This window comes from Lagenorhynchus albirostris, chromosome 5 (assembly GCF_949774975.1).
Source record: "Lagenorhynchus albirostris chromosome 5, mLagAlb1.1, whole genome shotgun sequence".
Lineage (NCBI taxonomy): Eukaryota > Metazoa > Chordata > Mammalia > Artiodactyla > Delphinidae > Lagenorhynchus > Lagenorhynchus albirostris.
Window position 1 is genome coordinate 72,779,014 of NC_083099.1, and position 26,434 is coordinate 72,805,447.

A 26,434-nucleotide genomic window follows, 5' to 3' on the forward strand; every position below is an offset into this window, starting at 1 on the left:
AACCAAGATGACTCTACCCAGCAAGGATCTCATTCAGATTCAATGGAGAAATCAAAAGCTTTACAGACAAGCAAAAGCTAAGAGAATTCAGCACCACCAAACCAGCTCTGCAAAAAATGCTAAAGGAACTTCTCTAAGTGGGAAACACAAGAGAAGAAAAGGACCTACAAAAACAAACCAAAACAATTAAGAAAATGGTCATAGGAACATACATATCCATAATTACCTTAAATGTGAATGGATTAAATGCTCCAACCAAAAGACACAGGCTCACTGAATGGATACAAAAAACAAGACCCGTATATATGCTGTCTACAAGAGACCCACTTCAGACCTAGGGACACATACAGACTGAAAGTGAGGGCATGGAAAAAGATATTCCATGCAAATGGAAATCAAAAGAAAGCTGGAGTAGCAATACTCATATCAGATAAAATAGACTTTAAAGTAAAGAATGTTACAAGAGACAAGGAAGGACACTACATAATGAACAAGGGATCAATCCAAGAAGAAGATATAACAATTATAAATATATATGCACCCAACATAGGAGCACCTCAATACATAAGGCAACTGCTAACATCTATAAAAGAGGAAATCGATAGTAACACAATAATAGTGGGGGACTTTAACACCTCACTTAAACCAATGGACAGATCATCCAAAATGAAAATAGATAAGGAAACAGAAGCTTTAAATGACACAATAGACCAGATAGATTTAATTGATATTTATAGGACATTGCATCCAAAAACAGCAGATTACACTTTCTTCTCAAGTGCGCATGGAACATTCTCCAGGATAGATTACATCTTGGGTCACAAATCAAGCCTCAGTAAATTTAAGAAAACTGAAATCATATCAAGCATCTTTTCTGACCACAACACTATGAGATTAGAAATGAATTACAGGGGAAAAAATGTAAAAAACACAAACACATGGAGGCTAAACACTACGTTACTAAATAATCAAGAGATCACTTAAGAAATCAAAGAGGAAATCAGAAAATACCTAGAGACAAATGACAATGAAAACACAATCCAAAACCTATGGGATGCAGCAAAAGCAGTTCTAAGAGGGAAGTTTATAGTTATACAAGCCTACCTAAAGAAACAAGAAAAATCTCAAATAAACAATCTAACCTTACACCAAAAGGAACTAGAGAAAGAAGAACAAACAAAACCCAAAGTTAGCAGAAGGAAAGAAATCATAAAGATCAGAGCAGAAATAAATGAAATAGAAAAAAGAAAACAATAGCAAAGATCAATAAAACTAAAAGCTGGTTCTTTGAGAAGATAAACAAAATTGGTAAACCATTAGCCAGACTCATCAAGAAAAAGAGGGAGAGGACTCATATCAATAAAATTAGAAATGAAAAAGGAGAAGTTACAACAGACACCACAGAAATACAAAGCATCCTAAGAGACTACTACCAGCAACTCTATGCCAATAAAATGGACAACCTGGAAGAAATGGACAAATTCTTCGAAAGGTATAACCTTCCAAGACTGAACCAGGAAGAAATAGAAAATATGAACAGACTAATCACAAGTAATGAAATTGAAACTGTGATTAAAAATCTTCCAACAAACAAAAGTCCAGGACCACATGGCTTCACAGGTGAATTCTATCAAACATTTTGAGAGGAGCTAACACCCATCCTTCTCAAACTCTTCCAGAAAATTGCAGAGCAAGGAACACTCCCAAACTCATTCTATGAGGCCATCATCACCCTGATACCAAAACCAGAAAAAGATACTACAGAAAAAGAAAATTACAGACCAATATCACTGATGAATATAGATGCAAAAATCCTCAACAAAATACTAGCAAACAGAATCCAACAACACATTAAAAGGATCATACACCATGATCAAGTGGGATTTATCCCAGGGATGCAAAGATTCTTCAATATACACAAATCAATCAATGTGATACACCATATTAACAAATTGAAGAATAAAAACCATATGATCATCTCAATAGATGCAGAAAAAGCTTTTGACAAAATTCAACACCCATTTATGATAAAAACTCTCCAGAAAGTGGGCATAGAGGGAACCTACCTCAACATAAGAAAGGCCATATACAACAAACCCACAGCAAACATCATTCTCAATGGTGAAAAACTGAAAGCATTTCCTCTAAGATCAGGAACAAGACAAGGATATCCACTCTCACCGCTATTATTCAACATAGTTTTGGAAGTCCTAGCCTCGGCAATCAGAGAAGAAAAAGAAATAAAAGGAATACAAGTTGGAAAAGAAGAAGTAAAACTGTCACTGTTTGCAGATGACATGATACTATACACAGAGAATCCTAAAGATGCCACCAGAAAACTACTAGAGCTAATCAATGAATTTGGTAAAGTTGCAGGATACAAAATTAATACACAGAAATCTCTTGCATTCCTATACACTAATGATGAAAAATCTGAAAGAGAAATTAAGGAAACATTCCCATTTACCATTGCAACAAAAAGAAATACCTAGGAATAAACCTTCCTAGGGAGACAAAAGACCTGTATGCAGAAAACTATAAGACACTGATGAAAGAAATTAAAGATGATACAAACAGATGGAGAGATATACCAGGTTCTTGGATTGGAAGAATCAATATTGTGAAAATGACGCTACTACCCAAAGCAATCTACAGATTCAATGCAATCCCTATCAAATTACCAATGGCATTTTTTTTTTTTACAGAACTAGAACAAAAACTCTTAAAATTTGTATGGAGACACAAAAGACCCCGAATAGCCAAAGCAGTCTTGAGGGAAAAAAACGGAGCTGGAGGAATCAGACTCCCTGACTTCAGACTATACTACAAAGCTACAGTAATCAAGACAATATGGTACTGGCACAAAAACAGAAATATAGATCAATGGAACAAGATAGAAAGCCCAGAAGTAAACCCACGCATCTATGGTCAACTAATCTATGACAAAGGAGGCAAGGATATACAATGGAGAAAAGACAGTCTTTTAAACAAGTGGTGCTGGGAAAACTGGACAGCTACTTGTAAAAGAATGAAATTAGAACACTCCCTAACACCATACACAAAAATAAACTCAAAATGGATTAGAGACCTAAATGTAAGACTGGACACTGTAAAACTCTTAGAGGAAAACATAGGAAGAATACTCTTTGACATAAATCACAGCAAGATCTTTTTTGATCCACCTCCTAGAGTAATGGAACTAAAAACAAAAATAAACAAATTGGACCTAATGAAACTTAAAAGCTTTTGCACAGCAAAGGAAACCATAAACAAGATGAAAAGACAACCCTCAGAATGGGAGAAAATATTTGCAAACGAATCAACGGACAAAGGATTAATCTCCGAAATATATAAACAGCTCATTCAGCTCAATATTAAAAAAACAAACAACCCAGTCCAAAAATGAGCAGAAGACCTAAATAGACATTTCTCCAAAGAAGACATACAGATGGCCAAGAAGTACATGAAAAGCTGCTTAATAATAATTAGTGAATTATTAGAGAAATGCAACTCAAAACTACAATGAGGTATCACCTCACACCGGTTAGAATGGGCATCATCAGAAAATCTACAAACAACAAATGCTGGAGAGGGTGTGGGGAAAAGGGAACCCTCTTGCACTGTTGATGGGAATGTAAACTGATACAGTCACTATGGAGAACAGTATGGAGGTTCCTTAAATAACTAAAAATAGAATTACCAGACGATCCAGCAATCCCACTACTGGGCATATACCCAGAGAAAACCACAATTCAAAAAGACACATGCACCCCAATGTTCATTGCAGCACTATTTACAATAGCCAGGTCATGGAAGCAACCTAAATGCCCATCGACAGACAAATGGATAAAGAAGGTATGGTACATATATACAATGGAATATTACTCAGCCATAAAAAGGAACAAAATTGGGTCATTTGTTGAGACGTGGATGGATCTAGAGACTGTCATACAGAGTGATGTAAGTAAGAAAGAGAAAAACAAATATTGTATATTAACGCATATATGTGGAACCTAGAAAAATGGTACAGATGAACCGGTTTGCAGGGCAGGAATAGAGACACAGATGTAGAGAACAAACGTATTGACACCAAGGGGGGAAAGCTGCGGAGGGGTGGTGGTGGTGGTGGGATGAATTGGGCGATTGGGATTGACATGTATACACTGATGTGTACAAAACTGATGACTAATAAGAACCTGCTGTATAAAAATAAAATTAAATTAAATTTTAAACTTTAAAAAAAAAAGAACAAAAAAAAAAAGACATTGTCAAGAAAATGAAAGACAAGCCACAGATTGGGAGGTAAATATTTGCAAATATATCTGATGAAGTTCTTATATGCTTTATACATAAAGAACTCTTACAATTTAGTAAGAAGAAGACAAACAACTCGATTAAAGAAATGGACAAAAGAATGAACAGACACCTCATCAAAAAAGTTATATGAACAGCTAATAAGCATGTTCAACATCATTAGTCATTAGGAAAATACAAAGTAAAACTGAAATGAGATGTCACCATAGACCCACTAGAATGGTTAAAATTAAAAAGACTTACCATACAAAGTGTTAGTGAGGATGTGGAACAACAGAACGCCCCGGATATTGCTGGTGGGAGTGCAAAATAGCACAGCCACTTTGGAGAGCACTTTGACAGTTTCTCATAAAGTTAAATACACACATATCATATGACCCAGCAATTCCACACCGAGGTATTTACCCAATGGAAATAAAAACATATGTCCACATAAAGACCTGCTACATGAATGTTCACAGCAGCTTTATTCTTACTGACTCAAAGTGGAAACAACTCTAATATCCATCAACTGGTGAACAGATGAATATCTATGTGGTGAATACTTCAAACTGTGATAAATCCATACAGTGGGATACTACTCAGTAACAAAAAGGAACGAACTACAGATACATACAAGAACAGATGAATCTAGGGGCTTCCCTGGTGGCGCAGTGGTTGAGAGTCCGCCTCTCAATGCAGGGGATGTGGGTTCGATCCCTGGCCAGGCAACTAAATCCCACATGCATGTTGCAACTAAGAGTTCACATGCCACAACTAAGGAGTCCGTGAGCCGCAACTAAGGAGCACATGTGCTGCAACTAAGGAGCCCATGAGGCACAACTAGGGAGCCCACCTGCCACAACTAAAACCTGGCGCAACCAAAAAAAAAAGCTTTAAAAAAAAAAAAGAATAGAAACTCCTAGAAGATATGACGATAGAATAATATTCATTATTGTTACCTTTTGGAATATCAGCACTAAAAAATAAATGTTGTAATAGTTTTACAACTATAGGCTCATATAAATTTGAATTTGTAAGGATCTCAGCAGCAGAAAGGATCTTGTAGGTTACCTAGCCAACCTCTGACACAGAGCAAGAATGCCCTCTACAGCATCCCCAGAGCCTGGAAGATCAGCTGCTCATCCTTATCACTGCTGGGCAAGGCATCCAGAGTCCCACAGCTGTGGCTCTGAGGGTGAGTGGGATCTGCCCCTCTCCCTCCCAGCTTCTACCCCACTTCCTCCTGTGGGACCACACGGGGTATGGAGGATGCTTTCTGCCCCACTTGAGATATTTGAAGACTGGGGTCCTATGATCCTTTGAATCATCTCTATTCCAAGTTAAACATTTCCTGTTCCTTTAACTTTCCTCACACTAGAAAGTTCCTGAGCCCTCCAGCATCCAACCCACCCCCCCTCCACACCCCTTGGGCTCTGATTTGTCAGTGTTCCCTGGGGCATGTGGTGCCACCATATGGCAGAATTGAGAGACTGATCCTGTGTCTAGTTTGGGGCGCACTGCTTTTATTAGTGCAGCCTAACCTTCATTTAAAGCTCTCCCAACCCCTGTTGACAAAGGGCTTTTCAAGTTGTGAAATATATCAGGTATATAAGAAGCATTGAGTAAAATAATCACTTAATAACCCACCCCTCTGCTTTGGCAATATACTATGATGCTACATTTGCTGCAGACTTCAAAAGTCACCTTTTAAGCCACACTTACATCAGATATTACAGCTACAATTGAAGCCTCACCCCTTTCACACTCCCTTCCCTGTCTCCCCTAGAGAAACCATTATCAGAACTCTGAGTTTAAATCAACTATATTTCAATAAAAATGAAAAAAAGAACTCTGTGATTAATCCTTCCCATGTATGCTTTCATATGGTTAAATGTATGAATCAACAGTACTTAGCATTGTTTTACACGTTTTCAGCTTCAAATAAATTGTGACACACTGTATGTATTTTTCTATACCTTAAGTTTTTGAGATTTGATTCATTTTAACTGTGATTCAGCAATCCATTGAATTTTCTAAAATGTGTTTATTCATGCCCCTGTCCGACGGGCATTTAGGTCGTTTCCATTACAGGCAACGATGAGATGAACACTGTCGATCACGACTCCTTGTGCTCATGTGTGGGAGTCTCTCTAGGGTCAGTAGCTGTGACTGGAATGGCTGCGTCATGGCATGTGTGCAGTTTTTCCTTTACTAAATATTGCACACATACTTTTTTAACCATCTGATTCATGCTAAGCTTGTGACCAGCTAATGTTATCATATAAACACCTAACAAGCCCAATATGTTTTGTTCTTAAAAAGCCAACGTTGTACTCACTGAATGTCTCCTACATGTAAGACACTGTGCTAGGAACCATGGGCATGCAGAAAAATGGTAGGTCCTCTGCCTTCCAGGAATTTACACATATATGAAAGCAAATCTAGGGCAGGATTGGGTCTGTATATGGAGCATCCTCACTGACGCTCCTAATTACTTATGAAAACCCACGGATGAGATGCATGCTCTGTTACTTGGGAAAGGAAGCAGAAAAGTGAAACACGACGACTATATGCTGCATGCCTTACAGTGCCTTTCCTTCAAGGATCACCTCCTTCATAATTGCATACACTTGTGCAGTGCTTCATAGTTTACATACACATTACCTAACTGCTTCTCATAATCTCTTCCCTGGGAATCTGATAGGGCACCTCTAATCACCCCACAGTAGAGATGGAGGAGCTGGGACGCAGAGGGGGAAGTGAACTGCCCCACATAATGAGGTCAGAAATGGCAGAGCCCAAGCTAGAACTCAGGTCTCCTGACTCCAAATCAGGGCCTTCTCCCAAGTATCACCAACTGCCCAGGAAAACCCTTTGGGGGCTCTCTCTCTCTGTCCTTATATCAGACTGAAAGTTAGACATGTTATCAACAAAAGTTCACAATATTAAATCCAGGCTCCATGGCTGGCAAAATGCCCTTGACAGCCAGTCACAGGTGTTTCTAAGGTCTCCTTCCCCTCTTCCTCTCCAGGCCTGGGTACTCAAGTTCCCATGGGAAAGCACAACCCTACCTGTGACTGGAAGCATCCATTTTCTAGGAAACACAGTCTTACTACATTTATAAAGCTAGGGTTCAGACAACTGGAACTACTCACTGTCCTCCAATGCATCTCCTCCTTCCCTCTATTGAACCTTTGCTCAGTTCCCTCTCCTGAGTGCTCTCACCTCCATTTCTACCTATCAAAATCCTGTCCATACTCAGAATAGCCATCACGACATTGAAGAAGAACAAAGTCAGAGGATGGACACTATCTAACTTCAAGACTTACTATAAAGCTGCGATAATCAAGACAGTCTTGTATCAGTGGAAAAGTAGATACATAGATCAATGGAACAAAATGTAGAGCCCAGAAATAAACCCACACTTAAGTCTTTAATCCATTTCAAGTTAATCTTTGTATATGGTGTAAGATAAGGGTCCAGTTTCATTCTTTGGCATATGGATATCCAGTTTTCACGACACTATTTATTGCAAGGACTATCTTTTCCCCATTTGTATTCTTGGTGCACTTCCCAAAGATTAGTTGACCACATATGCGAGGGTTTATTGCTGGGCTCTCTTGTCTGTTTTACTGGTCTATGTGCCTGTTTTTATCCCAATACCATGGTGTTTTGATTAGTATAGGTTTGTAATATAGTTTAAAATCAGGACGTGTGATTCTTCCAGCTTTCTTAAGATTGCTTTGGCTAGCCAGCAATCCCACTTCTGAGTATACACCCAAAAGAAATAAAATCAGTATCTCAAAGAAGTATCTGCACTCCATGTTTATTACAGCATTATTCACAATAGCAAAGATATGGAAACAACCTAAGTGTCTGTTGACAGATGAATGGATAAAAAAAAGTGATATATATATATATATATATATATATATATATTCAATGGAATATTATTCAGGCATGAAAAAAGAAATTCTGCCATTTGTGACAATATGGATGAAACTGGAGGACATTACACTAAGTGAAATAAGTCAAACACAGAAAGACATATGTTCTCATTTATATGTAGAATCTGAAAGAGTTGAATTCATAGAACCAGAAAGTAGAATGGTGGTTGCCAGGGGCTGGGGGTAGGATGGGGGGAGGTGGAGAGATGTTGGTTAAAGTATACAAACTTTTAGTTATAAGATGAATAATTTCTGGGGATCTAATGTATGGCATGGTGATTATAGTTAATACTGTATTATATACTTGAATTTGCTAAGAGAGTAAATCTTAAGTGTTCTCACCACACACACACACAAAGGTAATTATGGGGGGTGATGGATGTGTTAGTTAACTTGATTGTGGTAATCATTTCACAATGTATACATATATTAAATCATCACATTGGGGCTTCCCTGGTGGCGCAGTGGTTGAGAGTCCGCCTGCCAATGCAGGGGACACGGGTTCGTGCCCCGGTCTGGGAGGATCCCGCATGCTGCAGAGCGGCTGGGCCCGTGCACCATGGCCACTGAGCCTGCGCGTCCGGAGCCTGTGCTCCGCAACGGGAGAGGCCACAGCAGTGAGAGGCCCGCGTACCGCAAAAAAACAAACAAACAAAAAAAACACATCACATTGTACACCTTAAAAAATCACATTGTACAACCTAAATATATACAATATTTACTTGTTAATCATACTTCAGTAAAGCTAGAAAAAAATAATAAAAGCAAGTGAGATGATAAAAAAGAAGTGGGTCCACATACATGTAGTCAATTGATCTTTGACAAATTGAATTGCAAAGGCAATTCAATGGAGAAAGGATAGTCTTCAATAAATGGTGCTGGAATAACTGGACATTCACATGTAAAAAATGAATCTAGACACAGATGTTACACTTTTCATAAAAATTAACTTAAAATGGATCATGGAAGTAAATGTAAAATGCAAAACTTTAAAACTTTGAGAAGATAACATAGGAGAAAATCTAAGTGATCTTGGGTTTGGCAATGACTTTTTAGGTACAACATGAAAGAGAAATTTGATAAGCGAACTTCATTAAAATGAAAAACTTCTGCTTTGTGAAAGACACTGTTCAGAGGATGACAAGTCACAGAATGGGAGAAAATATTTCCCCCAAATATACAAAGAATGCTTAAAATTCAACAATAAGGAAACAGCCAACCTGATTTTAAAATGGGCTAAAGATTGGGCCAGGGGCATCCAACAGTTCCTGCCTAACCTCTCCACAGGTCCCTGAAAATTAAAGGCCAGTGATCCTAGGAGGGGTGTATTCAGCTCCTAAGTGAGTTTTCTGATAACAAAGCCAGCCTGTCTGCAACTGGAACTATTCTTGGGTCTAAGAAGGATCAGGCAACGGCCCTCTCTGGCCCCCCAACTCCTTGCTGTTGTGGAAAACGCTTCACGTGCGTGGCTAACACATGGTCAGGATGACTACTGCCGCCACCCTGAGTCTTAGGACAACCCACCTGGGACCAATTTTTGCATCAGAATTGTGAAGCCAAAAAGATTTATTTTTGACAACGCTCCCAGTGTGTGCTTCACTCTAAAGTAGGCATAATATCATTAGCTACTTCATGGGATTGTTATGAGGCTTAAATGAAATAATACATGTACAACGTTTAGTATAGCACCTGGCACATAGCAAGTACTTAATGAACATTAGTGATTAATACTTCTATTATCAGGGCATGAGACTAGGTTTGGGGGGAGACTGTTGTGTGTCTAGAATTATTACATTATTCTCAGTTAGAAATGGCTGGTCCAGATGCCCCCCTTTGTTTTTGTAAGGAAAGGCTGGGGGAAAATACCCTAACATGAGAGGGGTCTCTGTGTTTCCCCTAAGGCAAATGCCCCTAATCCAGGGGCACATGTATCACCAACCCCAAGGCTCTATCAGTTCCCTTGGGATAGCAGCCTGATCAGTCTGAGAACTAAGAAAGAACAAAGAGACATCCAGGAGAGCCTCTTGCCTCTGAAACAGAGGGACTCAGACACTGGCAGGTGGGATGACAGTCATGCCCTTCCCGCTGGTGGGGAAGAGAAACAATTGTCAGTGACAACCTTCTCCTTGAAAAGATTCACGACAAAAGATAAAGATTTCTGAGACAGGGAAAAATGATTAGGTTCGAACTAACCATAACCCACCCACAGAGATGCAAATCCTATTTCGAGCAGGCAAGAGGTGGAAACAACAGGAAACAGAGGTATATTTTTTTCCCTGGCAACTGTATCAAATCTAAGCATTCTCTGCAGGCTTAATTGCCATGTAACCTTCAACTTTATAAACATGTTTTAAAAATAATAACTGTGGCCAGAATGAGAGTTTTGAAAAGCAGCAGCCAGCAGGTTGTAAGCCTAGGTTAAATCGTTTAAAGAGACTGAAAGTGGCCTGGGACAAGGATGGATAGCCCAGTTCCAAGGAAATGAGGCCTGGTTATCATGCTGATGTCATGCATAGGATCACTTATTTGAATGAATCATTTCATCATCAAATAATCATCTCACACTAACAGATCTTGGAAGAAAATGAAAAATGCAATCAATTGTAATAGAAAGCAAAAGAGAAGAAAGAAAATTTACCCTAGATTCTATCTCCTCCAAATTTAACTCATTTTCTGGGTTCCCCACATATAATCTTACTCAGTTAAGATTATGCAGTTAAATGGGTTAAACTCCTTTTTTTCCAGGCAAAGTCCTGGGAAAGGGGTCATTTGGGGGTTATGTTTATTTTGGTGCAGAACTGATTTAGCAGAGTGGTCATGCCTGGTGAATCCTTTCTGGGATCTGTCTGGTTGGGTGATGAAGCCAGAAAGCCATGAAGCCCTGGGGCAGGAGCGTGAACAGTGGCTGGAGGGCAGTGTGTGAGGGAGCTGACCTTAAACAGGTCTACCACTCAGGGGATTCCCAGAAATGAGTGGGGGTGGTGGGAGATGCTGGTGGAGTTGGCTGAGATCCTCAATCAGGTGGGTGTAGGTGAGAGAAAATTAAAATGTGACTTTTATGTTACCATGACCTTCCTTGTAGCCACAGGCTGGAGCTTGGGGACATTTCGGCAATACGTAGAAGAAATCTTACTTATATCCACCAGCAAGGAAAACACATCAAAATCTCAGGGATATTTTGTCTTATTCCCTGACAGTTTAAAGATAAGTCAAGTCAAAGTCGAGAAGAGTGGAGTAACAGCCTGCTCTCAAGAATTCCCTCCCTCTGGTACAATCCAGCTTCTCAATGGTGGTGCAACACACCGAGGAAGGCACTCTCTTGGGGAAAAAAGAATTTTTGGTTCTTGAGAGAGAAACAGAGAAGAAATATGACAACATGTGCTCTTGGTAGACGCTCAGAACCGTATATGAAGGGCTCTTTCTTTAGGAGTTAATTAAAAATAATAATAAACAGATGCCTTTTGATGGTTTTCGTGGTTCAAAATGTTGACTTGTTACATCCAAGGATCCTCCCTGTGTTCCGGAATAACAATTTCTCCCAAGAGAAGTACTTAATTCAGTTCTGCAGTGAGGTTAAGAAGCGGTTGGATTGGAAGAGTACTCCCTAAAGCGCCCATCTGCCTTGTGTCCAGGCTTGTGGGAGAGACACATCTAAGTGAATTGCCACACTAAGTGAATCGTCCTCAAGACACTCACACTCTAGCGGTAGAGAGAGCTAGTGCTCAGCTGGGTGAGTAAATTCACATGTACATTAAACACTGGTTCTGCCACTACATAGACCTTCATTATGTGCCACAAATCAGCATGACTCGTAGCCCCTGAGGATGCCTGGCTTGGATGGTCTGTCGAGGGAGGACCTCTAGGTCACTTTACATGTGGGCAATGGATTGCGTTGTTCCTCCCAACGGGAAGAGGAGGGGCCGCCGTGTGCCATATTTGTGGACCTGCCCGGCTCCCTTGGGCTTTATGTGGAAACATCTCCTATCTCTTCTCCAACTGAAGACACAAATGGCTGCACTTCACTTGGGACGCACAGAGCACGGCTGGTGCATAACCACCCCACCTGAGCTCTGCCATATGGTCTGGAGGAAGAATCACTTGGGGTGCTATAGCGCTCTACAGTATAGAGGCAGGCAGCTGACCTTTTAGTCCATCCCGAAGCCTCAAGTCAAGAGCTGGTGGCTGTTAGTTTGGCACTGCCTCAGGGACTGAGGGGCTGCTCGCAGGGCCCAGAGGTATGCTCGCTTCTGTTCGTTTTCTGTTTGGGTTTTGTTTTGAGGCCCTTGCCGAGTTTAAAGTTTTTCAGCCCAGGCAGTTTTCTTCTCAGCTCTAGTAGCTCTCCAGTGAGAAGAGGCAGCCGGGGCAGTGAGGGAGTGCCGCTTTGGAGCAAGCAGGAGGGAGTTCTAGTCTGGTCCCAGCAAGGTATTTAACCTCCCTGAACCTCAGTTCCCAACTACTCACAGAAACAGCCCTGCCGGCTTCCAGCTAAAAACGGCTGTGACCAGAAAACTAAAGATTGTAGAATTGCCTTTTGGAAGCTACCCTCCCTTTTTACACAGAAAACTAGGTCTCTGGGAAAACCTTGGCCAAGAACAGCACAAGGGGGAAAGAACCACAGGCAAGCCAGGCTGGGGGCCCTCCTGTGAGCCCTGGCCCAAGACGGCCTTTATGGGACACCTGGGCCTCCCTTACACAGTGTCCATATCTGCAGAGAATAACAGACCACTTAAAAGGGTGTGGGTAGCACTTTAAAATTCACACACACACTTTATCTCATGGGCTTTTCAGACTGCACGGGCTTTTGTTGCTCCTGGAAGTTTCATCTCTTGTGCAAAGTATTTCTACCCGGATTTGGTCTTTTCCTCACCTGCTCACACCTCACTGTTCAACCCAGCGCTGCATCTCCTCAGAGCTTCGTGGCTCAGCCTCCTCTTCAGGCCGGAACCGCGCCTTCCCACTTGGGACGCGTGCCGTCCAGGAACTGGCCCGGAATCAGGGCCACTGGGCCCGCCCACCGGGCCCGCCCACCAACGTGCAATTTAAGCAGAAGCTGGACCGTCTCCTTCCGCGTCAACTTGCCTGACGCTGGAGAAAGGCGACCTCTAGTGTTGGTTCTTGGAAGGGACGCAGCGGCTTTCCGCAACTGAGGTGAGGCTCTGGGGGCCAGCCCGGCAGTGAACCGAGAGGGGCAGAGTTTAACTGGACTTGTTAGGGAGATGAGGAGGAAGGACAGAGGGGATTCTTGAGCTCCAGGAAGCCCAACCGTGCACATTTGGCCTCTAAGGCCTGCTCATTGTCCAAACACATCTGCCCCTCTTTTGTTAACACCCAAGACTCAGCCCATCCCTCACCCCTGACTCACCTGGCTGAAACAAGCTCACCTGCCTCTGCTACCAGACCAAACTTGGGTCAACTCACCTGTGCACAGTAAAGCCAATCCACTGACACCTGGTTGTGGTGAAGGAAACTGCAGTGTTTATTGCAGGACACCAAGCATGGAGTCCAGGCTGCTTATGCTTAAAAGCCCCGAACTCCTAAAAAGCTTTTAGGGAAAGGTTTTTAAAGACAGGGTGAGGGTGAGGGGTTGGGGGTGTGTGATTCGTGGACATTCTTCTGATTGGTCGGTGGTGAGATAATTGAGAGTCAACATCATCAACCTCCTGATTCCAATTGGTCTGGGGTCTACGTGCTTGTGGTCAGCATGCAGTTAACTTCTTCCACCTCGTGGGGGTTTTGGTAACTGTCAAACAGCTCAAAGGATATGGCTCAGGATGTTATCTATAGCCCTGAAGGAGGAACTAACTAACGATCCTTGACTTTGTTTAATAGCTAAACTATTATTATTTTGTCTTGCTTGACTGTTTTCTTTCTGCATTTTCTCACTTCTCTGATTAAATTTATTCTTTGGAATTTGGGGAAGGCCTAGGAGGCTAAGGTTTTTTTTACAGACAAGAGGCAGGCAGAGGACATGGGGGGGGGTCTCTTTGTGGAAGACTTGTTCAGTTACACTTCTGTGACTGGAGAAGGGGAAGGTGGAAAAGGCATCAAGCAATGTGTCTGGGTATGAACCAGGGCACCTGGTTGAACGCACCAATCCTCGGGTGGCCTCCATCTATGTCTCCATGGTCCTGCCATGACCAATCAGTCAGTCCTGTCTTCGGCAGGGGTTGTGGTGGGGAGTGTGTGAGCAGGCAAATACTGGGTGGCTTGCCCTTGTGAGGCAGTGGGACTGCCTGGTGACTGTGACTTTTCAGGGCTCCACCAACTTCATCAACACCACCCCATTCTTTGAGATGGAAAATCCACAATCTTCAGTAAAGTGCTACACTGTTCGGCTTAAAGCCCTCCTTCCCCCTTTCCCTTCTAAACAGACGACCTTGCTTAAGACCCTCTTATAAGGAACTGTAGAGCTGCCACTGGCCACAGGATGTGACGCCCATGGGGCTTAGGAGGCAGAGGCTTTAGGAAATGAAGGGTTTGCAGATGCTTGAAGGGAGAAGTGTCCATCCTCAGCACTACGCCCTCTCTCTTCCCAGTCTTGCAAGTATATTTAGAACCTATTAGTTGCTGTTTTTTCTTATGAGTTATAATCTATTTTCATTTTTATGTGACTTTATTGAGTTTAATGAGACCCCAAACTGCCACACTTACAAGGTCAAATTGAGTGTTTTTTGTATATAATTTTTGCCAAGTCTATTTCCAACCATAGGTAGGGTGACCACCCATCCCAGTTTGCCTGAAACAGTCCTGGTTTACATCTGTCACCTGGGCATAATTATTCATGGTGTTCTCTTTCACTCCGCAAAGGGCCCCGCTTAGATGGTGAATTACACTGTCACGCTAATCACGGATAATCTATGTAAGAAAACATTTAGGCATTAGGATTTAGAGGATGTGAGAGATAATGTTACCAGGAATTTGAGATTTAAATGGTTATTATAATCTTGGCATAATTAGCTCTAAGCTTTCTGGCAGCTGAAACAGAAGAAAAATATGAAGAGTTAGGAAGTTGATTCTGTCCTGTAAAATGATGCATATTATGTCTTTTGGAGGGACATATTTATCAGGCACTTAATTTTAGGAGCAATTTTTCACATAAATTGTTACAAAAGGGACACTGAGTAACATAAGGGACTGTGTCTTCCATGTTAGTTTTTGCAGAATTTTCTATGTGGCCATTTTTAATACTGGTCCTTAAAATTATTGTGCTTTTCCAATTCTCTTTCTCTGTGAAAAATGGGGAGGGAATAAAAATTATTTCACAGGGGTTAACTGAGATAATACGTACGCAAGTGCCAAGTAAACTATAAATATCAAAATACTGTCATTTTCTTTCTTATTACCTTGTTGAAAACCCTCCTTTTATTGATGGGGAAGCCAAGGCCCAGAGAGAGAGAAGTAATGTGGCTACTTAGTGACAAAACAGGGGTTAAGGTTCCTGTTTATCCCTCAGTGCTAATAAAATCTCACAGAGCTGTTCACCAAGACATTCTGAGATTCTGTCAGGCCACCAGTGTGGGCTGGAGGTGGGGTGGGAAGATGAGGCAGAAAGGCTTTGGACAGTAGTGGCCCAGATGGAGATGCTAGAAATGGTGTTTTAAGTCATCATCATAAAGAGATGTTATTAACCTAATTTTCTTTTAGCAAGACAGAAAGCTTCTCATGGTGATTGTTTGAGTCACTCTCAGGTGAAAGAATAAGCCATCTATATTTTGCAAGTTAAAAAAAAAGTTGCTCCCAGTCTGGTTTCCAGGGGCACAGCCTTTTGGGACTAGTTCCAGCAGAGGGTTTTCCAGCATTATGGCACGACCTTCTTTTCAGCTTCTCCTCCTCCCAGCCAGTAAGTCTCAAAGTGTGGTCCCAGACCGGCAGCATCTCCATCACCCAGAAACACGTTAGATATGCAAGTTCTCAGGCCTCACCCCAGACCCACTGAATCAGAAACTGGGGGTGATTCTGTTGCACACTAAGGGTTGAGATCACTGCTCCAGGCTGTTCTTAGGGCCCTGTCTGGCTTCCTAAGAGAAGAGAAACAAAATGTGGCAATCCTCCCCCTTGTTGCTCTTCCTACCCTGCGGGCAGGCTGTCCTTTCTAAACTCCTAGGAACAATTGGTTTTTCAGGTATGGCCCTCGCACTTGCTCAAAAATCAAGTTGCATGGCCTCTGTTTGATGGTTTGCCTAGCCAGTACCAGCTCTGGATAATACACACTACCTTTACCAAGCATTTCACCTGTGCCAGATTTGACAGCACTATGATCTGATGGCCCAAGTGCATTTTGTTTTAAAGAAAAAACACTTAAGTCTTCCGCCTCTGACATCTATGGCTGATTTCCAGTTGAGATAAGTTTAAAAGGATCCCATTTATTTTTTTTTTAAAGGTTAATCAGGTCTCCAGGAAGTGAAATCTATAGCCTTTTACTTTTCACTAGAATGTAGAATTCTGTAGAAACTGCTGTTCCCTTCCAAAAGAGCTTTTCACTTTTCCAAATGGGTCTCAGCAGAAATAGTCTGTCCTAACCTGAAAGAATATTGATTCACTTTTCAAGGCATAATGAGCCTAACAGTTTTACCTGCTCAGCCCACCACTGCAGCAGACCACTCTTATGGGTGTGGACTTATCTACGAGGAAAGAACCCTCAACCTTCCATGCTGAGGGCTTTTCTTGACTAGACGTAAACTGAAAAGGAACTGAAGAGGATTATGGTTGCATAGATCTCAAATTGCCCTCTGCCATGTAGTTCTTCCTAGTGGAACTTTCTGGACTACTCAAGGCACTCTTCCCCAAGCTTTGTTTTGTAGGCAGCACACTGCCAGGAGAGTGGAAAATTTTTCTACTTGTGTGGCAGAGGAAAGCTGGAGGCTGGGAGGCTGGGGCTGAGTCCCTGCACTAGTAGGCAGGAGGGTACACCCCAGAGCCGACTTCCGCTCCTTGACCTGAGCAGTCAGCACAACCCCTCCGAGCTCTGGGCAAGCTGCCTTGACCAACAGCAAGGGGGAAAGACTCTTAAGAACAGGTAGTGTAACTGAGCAGGATCCTCTGGGACCTTCCTGGGACAGAACCCCCCACACCATGTCCTCCTCCTGCCTCTTGTCTGTAGAAAACTTTAGCTTCCTAGGCCTTCCCTGAGTTCCAACGAGTAAATTTAATTGGAGAAATGAGAAAATACAAAAACAAAGGGAAACAGTCAAGGAAGACAAAATAATAATAGTTTAGCCATTAAACAAAGTCAAGGACCTTTAGTTCCATCTCAAGGGCTATAGCTAATATGCTGAGCCATATCCTTTGAGCTGTTTGACAGCTACGAAAACCCCCATCAGGTGGAAGAAGTTAACCCTATGCTGACCACAAGCATGTAGACTCCAGACTGCTTGGAACCAGAAGGTTGATGATGTTGGCTCTCAATTACCTCACCACCAACCAATCAAAAGAATGTCCATGAACTGATCATGCACCTCCCAAACCCCCCTTCCTCACCCTGTCTTTAAAAACCTTTCCCTGAAAGCCATGGGGGAGTTCAGGTCTTTTAAGCACTAGCTGTTTGGACTCCCTGCTTGGTGACCTGCAATAAACACTGCAGTTTCCTTCACCACAACCCGATGTCAGTAGATTGGCTTCACTGTGCATGGGCGAGCTGACCCAAGTTTGGCTTGGTAATGGGAGAGAGTAACAGAGGGAGATAAGTAAACAGAATCAAGAACAGAAGTATCTTTCCTCCAGAACACTGGTTCTCAGCCTTGAGCTGACATTAGAATCACCTTGGGAAGATTTTAGCATTTCTGACAACCAGGCCATACCCTAGACCAATTAAATTAGAGTCTCTGGGAGTGGTAACCAGGCAACAGCATTTTTTTAAGGCTCCCTGGATGGTTCCAGTATGCAGCCAGGCTGGAGAGCCATCTTTCTAGCATTCACTTCCTCCGGTAACTGCTGTTTTCCTGCCTTCTCTCAGGGCATGGACCCCTTCTCATTTGTCTTGCTTGTATTTCTTCATTCTTCTGGCCTTGAGGACCATGATGTCGAGTCAGGGACATCTTATGCTAAGTGAAAGTTTAATCTGAATTTCTTTTGCTTGGACCCCTTGTTTCCCTTTGGATCTTTTATCTTTTTCAAACAGAGTTGAGTCCCAGTAGAAATGATTGGTTTCAAGATTCAGAAATGAGACATAAAGACAGATTTATCATTTGATGTTGGACTTCTGGTCACTTCTGGTTGAGTATGATGAACAAATGAGCCTCTCCATAATAAGACATTGCTTCGTGGTAGTAGTTAAAGAAAAGGAGAGCCTCAACAACAGAATAGACTCTTAATGTTTTGCTAGACAAATATAGTTTTTGTTTTCAAAGGTATGTCACCAGAGACCCTCCAAACAGCCATGTTAAAGTTTGCCAATTTATGACCACACGATCTACCTCTCTCTCTCCTGCCGGGCATGATGGGGTCTTATCTCTTTTACAGGTCCTCTCCTCCCTTACTGACTACAAAAACATTCTTGGAAAGGGTCTTGGGTTGACTTTGTATGCAAAATAAAGCCTGTGACTTTGGACACTTAAGGAACCTGGGTGTGGTGGTCACCAGTTTTTGTCTAACCAACCCTCCCCTCCTTCTTCCTTGCCATGCAGCTCTTCTAAACAATAAAACCTTTTAAAAATTCTGAAACAGGTTCCCATACTCCCTCCCCCACCTCCCGATCCTCCCCAACACACTGATTCGCCATACTTCTGTCAGGATCTGGAGCACCATGGACCATGAGAAAAGGAGAAATACACTACAGATGGTGAACCAAGTAAGCATATGGTATCCTCTGCCCCTCTCCTTTACTCCCCTCTGCTGCCTGGGGATGCCTTGACTAAGTACCATCCTCAAGCTGTTTTCAATGAAAAAATGCTGTGATATTAGAGAGAGCGACTAAACTTTGAAACTGTTAAATGTCTATTTAGCCTTTATGTTACCCTTCCTAACGTTTTATATCTTTCCATGAAAGTTGGGTTTTCTGCTTTCATCCCTAGGCTAGATGGACTTGCTCTGGGAACTCCCCAGGGCAAGGGCCAGGAAGAAAACCTCTCCTCTTCTCAGAACAGGTGAATTCACGAAGATCCTGGCCTCAGCCCAGTTTCCCCAGAAAAAGGAGCCTGAGACAAAGCTTGCATGCTAAATCTCTACTGGGGAAAGGTACTGAGTTCCAAGGAAGTAAGAATAAGGGGAAAAGGGAAGTGAGGAGACAATGGAAATACAAGGTAGCTCATTACCAAATGGGCCTCAGCTTCTTCTTTTTTTTCAAAAATTTATTTATTTATTTTTGGCTGCATTGGGTCTTCGTTGCTGCGTATGGGCTTTCTCTAGTTGTGGCGAGTGGGGGCTACTCTTCGTTGCGGTGTGCAGGCCTCTCTTGTTGTGGAGCACGGGCACTAGGTGCATGGGCTTCAGTAGTTGTGGAACACGGGCTTACTTGCTCCGCGACACGTGGGATCTTCCCAGACCAGGGCTTGAACCCATGTCCCCTGCATTGGCAGGCAGATTCTTAACCACTGCACCACCAAGGAAGTCCGGGGCCTCAGCTTCTTAAGCAAACACAGCTGGTTGCTTAGGAAACAGTGCTTGATCCAGGGGGCTGGGGTATAAGACCGGCTAAGCAAGAGCTGACTCGGGGGCACTTTCTCAGGATGATGGGTTTAACATCCTGGCAAGGACCCCAGGGGATGAGGCAGGCTGTAGGGTGGCTCCTAGAAGCCTGGAGACAGTGATAGCCAATGCTGAGTGCTGCAGTGGACACACCTGAGTCGCCCCAGCAGATGTTAGTGAGGGAATAAAAAGACTGAGGAAAGTGGGCACCTGGAATGGATATATAATATGAAGGCAGGCAATCCACAAGGGGAGTATGTTCCACGGAGGTTTCTGTTGGAGCAGGAAGGTGGAGGGAAATATAATTTTAATCTCATTTGACTAGTAATTTTTATTTTCTAAATTTTCTAGAATAAACTGTCATATTAAAGCGAGCAAATCATCAAGAGTTCCTCCCTTGGTGAGTTTTCCCAGAGGCATAGTGCAGCTTCCTCAAGAGCATGGCCCACCTTTAGGAGTTGAGTGTTCCAAAACCAAAGGAATGAAGCTCAGGAACAGTCAGCTCTTTGGAGAGGAGGTGTCATGTGGCGGGAGAGGGGACAGGCCCGACATCAATTCAGCAAACGTGCCTGTGGTACAGAGATTAATCCAATCTGGTCCCTGCGGTCCAGGAGCTCCCAAATCAATAATCAAGAGCTAGCCATGGAGGACTTCATGCCTGGGTAGAGATCATCTCTTTGGGCCTCTCTCAGAATTGGGGGTGTTGATGTTTACTTAGTGCTGGGAAGGGTTGACTTTGTTTTCCTAGTAACAGAAAAGCCCTCTGATCCACTGCCCACGTCAATGAGACTAGGCCAGGTGAGGGCCAGAGTTTGTTCCTAAACCTGCAGGGCCTTGTGCGTGAACCAGGGGCTGCTGACCCACTGCTGCCCAGCTGGCAGACTTCTAGAGAAATCTACAAAGGAAGCACCTATGTGACATATTTTCTCCAGGGTTTCTGTAGGGTTCCTGCCACCTTAGAAATGAAGAAGGAGATAAAACTGGCAGCAAATGGCTGAACAAAATTCCACTGAACTGGAGAGAAGATTCTTGGTTGTGTTGCCCAGTGCCTACACACTGCCTGCATGTGACGGATTCTCAGTTGCTGTCACTGATTGAGGCAAGGTTGTTATTGGATGCATCTGGGAAATTTTAGAGTACCGTTTTTGTTATTGTTTTAATTATGAAAGTACTAAATGCACTGACAACAAAGTCAGACAGACAGAGGTGCAAAAACTGGCCCCCATCAATCCCTGCCCTTCTAATCGGAGGTAGTTACTTGTAATAGTTTCTTGTAATTCCTTCTGGAAAAATTTTTAACGAATGTAAGCATAACACACACACAGTTGGTCACACTACATAAATATTAATTTGCTTTTCTCACTTAAAAATATATATGGAAGATCTTTCGCACCAGCCTAACCTATTTAATGGCTGCAGAATATATTTCAGTGCACGAGTGTACCATAATTTAGTTACCCATTTGCTGTTAGATATTTATATTGTTTGCAGCCTTTTGATTTCATAGTGTTATAGTGAACATAATTGTGCATATGCCATTGGGCACTTCTACAAATAACTCTAGATGATTCATGACTAGAAATGGAACGGCCAGGTTGAATTTTAGAGGATACTGCCAAATTGCTCTCTCCCTCAAATTTATCTGTAACAACTATTGTATGAATCTGCCTATTTCCCTGTATCTAGCACCTCCCTAGGACCAGGGCCAGAGGATCCCTGCCATGGGCCCCAAGCTATAGAAAGCTCCATTCTGGCTCTCCTCTGGTGGTGACCTTTGCACAGGGCATGGGCTCTATTGGGTCAAGGGGGTGTGCCCACCTAAAGCCTGCACCCCCCCCCTTCTTGACCATGCTCTGGGTATCTGAGACCCTAGAATTTCTTTCCCAAAGAGCCCTAAGCCTACCTCTGGGGACTGCATAGGCGTCTTCCCAGATCCATCTTCCAGAATGCATATGGCTGATACACTCATCCTTAGGCCCTAAGGTGGCCAAGGGGTAACCATATATGGAGTGTAGAGGGAGCTTGGATGTGTGGGCTGGATGTACACACACACACACACACACACACACACACACACACACACACACACAGCGTGAGGCATCTCACAGTGGAGGATGGAGCGGGGGTGGGAAAAGAAGGGGCAGCTATGAACTAGGGGCTGGGTACCATCTTTGGTGCAGAAGTCTGAGGAGTGTAAGAAGTCTAAACCTGAACCTGGCCTTTCAGATTATGAATGAGATATATTAGTTAAGGTAAGAGAAAAAAAATATTTGATGGTTTACTTGTAGTTTGTTTGTTGCATTTGTATTGTTGCTTTAACCCTGCAAATGTTAAGGGCGGGTCCCTTCCAAGTTTTTAATCTCTGCTAAGCTTTTGGGGTGGGGCAGGGGGGAATGGTATATGCGATGGGCATGTCTTTAAAATTAGTAATGATGAGCACATTTACATGTTTCTCAGACATTTTTCTCTGTGAACTACCATTTTATATCTTTGCTCCTTTCTTCTTTTTTCTTTTCTTTCTCTCTTCCTTTTTCTTTCTATCTTTATCTTATTTATTTGTAAATGTTCTCTTGTGTATTAAGGTAATTAGCTCTTTGTTACCTGTGCTGCATATGTGTTCTCTCTTTTTGTCATTTATCTTTTGAATTTGTTTAGGGTATTTTTTTTTTTTGCCAGTGTTTAAACATTTTCTGCTTTCATATGTATCTATCATTTTTCTTCTTTTCTCCTCTTTCTTTTTAATGGCTGTTGTTTACATGTTATTTATATGTTTTTCCAAAACCTATCTTACTCTAAGATCTTCTTTTCCACAAAATGCTTTATTTACAAAACATATATACTGAATATTATACATCAGGCCCTATCACCATGGAAACGACTCCAAAGCAAAGGCAGGGAGGGCTAGCGAAAGTGATGCCCGTAGAAAGGGCAGAGCTCTGTCTCTTGGCCAGCCTTCCACTTCAGAAGGAAAACTTCCCATTAGCGCCTGGGAGCGTGTGGTGGGCTTAAAGCCCACAAAGATTGAAGGCCTAGAGAGGAGTGAGGTGAAGGTGGGGACTGGTTGCTCTGCTGGGGCTTACGAAACAGATGCTGCTGGGAACGGGTGGGAGGAGGAATGGACACCCAGAATCCGGCAGGGGGCGCTGGATGAGTGCAAGCTGGAGGGGAAGCAGCAGCTCACAGGGTCTTGGGCGTTTCAGGCCCAGAAAGTTCTGAAGATCAGGGTAAGGGGGTCAGGTCGTGTCTTGACACCAGCAAGAGCATTTGCTTGAGCTGGTAGTCACTCTGCCAGCCATGTACCACCTTTCCCACGCCAGAGAGGAGCTCCTGCTCAACCTTGTGTAGCTTCTCAGCAGGGCTGTAGCTGCACACGGCGAGCAGGTGATGATGAAGCCGATCCACCTGCTTTTTCTTCTGGACGTACATTACCACAGCCCCTACTGCCCCAGCCAGGGTGATGAGGAAGAAAGGCTCCCACACACGGCCCCCCATGGAGTCACTGTTGACCTGGGGGGGCATTGGGACTGCGGTGTTACTCATGACATCAGCAGCCAGAGGACTGGGTAGTCAGCGTGGGAAATAGTGCCTCCGGAGGGCGCCCCACTGGGCTCCCTTCCGCCACTGCAGCCCCAACAAGAATGCCCTGGGTTGGCTCCTAGACCTAAGATAAACGAAACAAAAAACTACATATGCTTTTTCCCCCAGCAAATTTGGACACATACACTGCCTCCTGAGCCAGTCAAAGATCAGCTTCAGAGAGAAGAGATGGAAGGCAGAACAGAAAAAAATATTTGAAGAAATAATGGCCAAATTTTTCCCAAATTGGATAAAAACTATAAACTCACAGATCCAATAAGTTCAATCAACTCCAAAGCATAAGAAACATGAAGAAAACTACACCAAGGAACATCATAATCAAATTGCTCAAAATCAATGATAAAGAGAAAATCTTAAAAGTGGCCAAAGGGAGAATGAATGCAGGATGACAGCAGATTTCCCACCGAAAAAAAATGCAAGCAAGACAGCAGGGGAGCATCTTTAAAGCACTGCATGAAAAAAAATCAAACCTGTTAACTAGAATTCCATAACCAGCACAAGTATCCTTCTAAACAGAGGTGAAGTAAAGGTTTTGTTTTCAGACATACGAAAGCTTCAGGAATTCATTACCAGCAGACCTGCACTACAGGAAAGGTTAAGAGGTCCTTTAGGCAGAAGGAAAATGATACCAGGTGGAAATACGGATCGACACAGAGAAATGAAGAGCAGCCACATGGGTAAATATCGAAAATCTTTTTCCTTATTATCTAAATCTCTTTAAAAGACAATCAAACGTTTAAATAAAAATAAGAACAATGTAGTGTAGGTTTTACAGCGTATGTAGAGGAAAATGTAAATAACACAGCAGAAAGTTCAGGAGGGGAGAAATTAAAATAGACTACTGTATGGTTCTTATATGTGTATTATATCACTTGAAGGTAAATCGTGCTAAGTTAAAGATATACACTATCAACCTTAAAGCAGCCTCTCCTTAGCCTTTCAGTTTACTTTCTACCAACTAGGCACGTTAATTTAGCGATCACCTATTTTTACTTGGAAAAAAAAAAGAACTTTTGTAAACAGGTAAATGTAATGTTTGAGCTATCTTCCCACCAACTTGCACTGTCATTGGGGTCATCGATACAGTCCTGTAACAGCTAACTCACAATGTAAAGGCAGTGTTTATTTACTGACATCAGGAACTAAAAATGGGCAACTCATTTTGCTTCAGGTTTAATTCTTTTTATCTCCTTGTTTCTCTTGTTTTTTTTCTGTCTGTTTTTCCCACATAGGGGATTACAGAATCTCAGCCCTCTGGGAGATGAGTGGCTTCCAGTATGTGAAATGTTGGCTCAGGTGTCTGAGTTCTATTTGTGGGGTTGGAGAGACCCTGGAGGCAGGAACAGCCTGAAAGTCATGGGTGAAGGTAGAAGGTCCCAGGGAACAGACCAGGTGGTGTGAACTGCTCACTGGGGCTAACGGCAGAACAGCCAGACATATCAGGCTGAAGATTTAATTGTGGTTTGGATTCTCACTAATATGCCTCCTGCTCTTGTCAAGATCACCAATGATCTCCATGTGTTACATTCAGTGGTCAACTCCCAGCCTCATGTTTTGACCTATCAGCAGCCTTGGAAGGCTGATCGCTTCTGCCTCTTTAACATATTTCGTTCACCTGGCTTCCAGGGGATCTCTCTTTCCTGGCTCTTCTCCTTCCTCCTGCCTGCTCTTTCTTCGTCTCCTCTGCGGGTTCCTTCTCTCCTCCCTGACTTTTAAATATCAGAGGGTCTCAGGGTTCAAATCTAGGGCCACTTCTTTTCTCTATCCACATTCACTCCCTTAGTGATCTAACCCAGCTTCAGGAATTTATTTTTTTCCAGCCCAAATTTCTTCCAGACTGCATTCCACACTCCACCTCTCCCTTTGGGTATGTAAGCATCTCGATATTCACATGTTCAAAACTGAACTCTAATCTTCCACTTAAAATCTGCTCTCAAATTTCCCCCCTCATCTCAGTTAATGAAACTACATCCTTCCAGTTATTCGGGACAAAATCCTCAGTCATCTTTGACATCTTTCTCTCTCTTACCCTTACATCCCATCTGGTAGCAAATCCTGCACACTTTATCTTCAAAACATTCAGGATCAGGCCACTCCTCACACCTCTGCCGCTACCAGCCTGGTCCGAGCCGCCATCATCTCTCTCCTAAATCATTCCAACTGGCTCCTAACCGGTCTCCCTGCTTCCATCCTTGACGGACTTCAGTCTATTCTCAAATGGCAGTTAGGAATTCTTTCAAAATCCAGGATAAGTCATGTTACTCCTCTTCTCAAAATCTTCCAGTGGCTCGCATCCCACCCAATAAAGCCAAAGTCCAACGTCCCCTGTAATCTGGCCCCAGCTCCCTCTGACTGCAACCCCACCCCCTTCTCTTCCTCTCATTGGCTCTGCTCCAGCTACCCCGGCCTCCTCGACCTCCCTGTGCGCCCCGAACTCACTGCACATGCTCACGCCTCTCTTGCCCTTGCTGTTCTCTCTGTGCAGTTGCTATTCCCCCAGCAAGGCAGAGTTACTCTTGAGCTAATGGAGCGGAAACTTCCCGCCCTTCACTTCCACAGGCCTCTGTAAGGCCCGCACCTACTTTTATACTGATAATTTTATTAAAAAGGGTCTCAAAATTGTATAAACGTCAGGTCCACAAACCTTGGATCTACTCCCGTTCCCCAGACATCTGCATGGATTGCTACTTTACCTACCTCAAGTCTTCGTTCAAATATCACCTTTGGAATGAAACTATTTAAATTGTACCTCCCTCTCTTCCTGTCTGGCAACTACGCATCCTCTTTTCCTACTTTATGTTTTTCCTTAGCACTTATCACCCTTGGCAATGCTAAAATTTGTTTATCTTGTTTATTATCTGCGTCCCTCACTAGGATTTAAGCTCCATGAGAGCAGGGATTTTTATGTGCTTTGCTCCCAGGCATATCCCTGGTGCCTAGAGCAAATGGTAAGCACTCAGAAATTTTTTTTG

General features: G+C 42.9%; 2 protein-coding genes across 5 annotated transcripts in view; both read right to left on the reverse strand.

The window, feature by feature from the left end:
* Positions 1-26,434, reverse strand: part of APOD (apolipoprotein D) — an 87,313-nt gene that overhangs the window by 40,302 nt on the left and 20,577 nt on the right. The window lies entirely within an intron of this gene.
* On the reverse strand, positions 22,713-23,516 carry LOC132520553 (small integral membrane protein 29-like). Its single transcript, XM_060149286.1, has one exon. The coding sequence runs from the start codon at positions 23,403-23,405 to the stop codon at positions 23,085-23,087; it is 321 nt and encodes a 106-aa protein (XP_060005269.1). The 5' UTR covers positions 23,406-23,516; the 3' UTR covers positions 22,713-23,084.

Coding starts and splice junctions, on each gene's coding strand:
- LOC132520553 (XM_060149286.1), bottom strand. CDS start 23,405: ATGAGTAACACCGCAGTCCCAATGCCCCCCCAGGTCAACAGTGACTCC.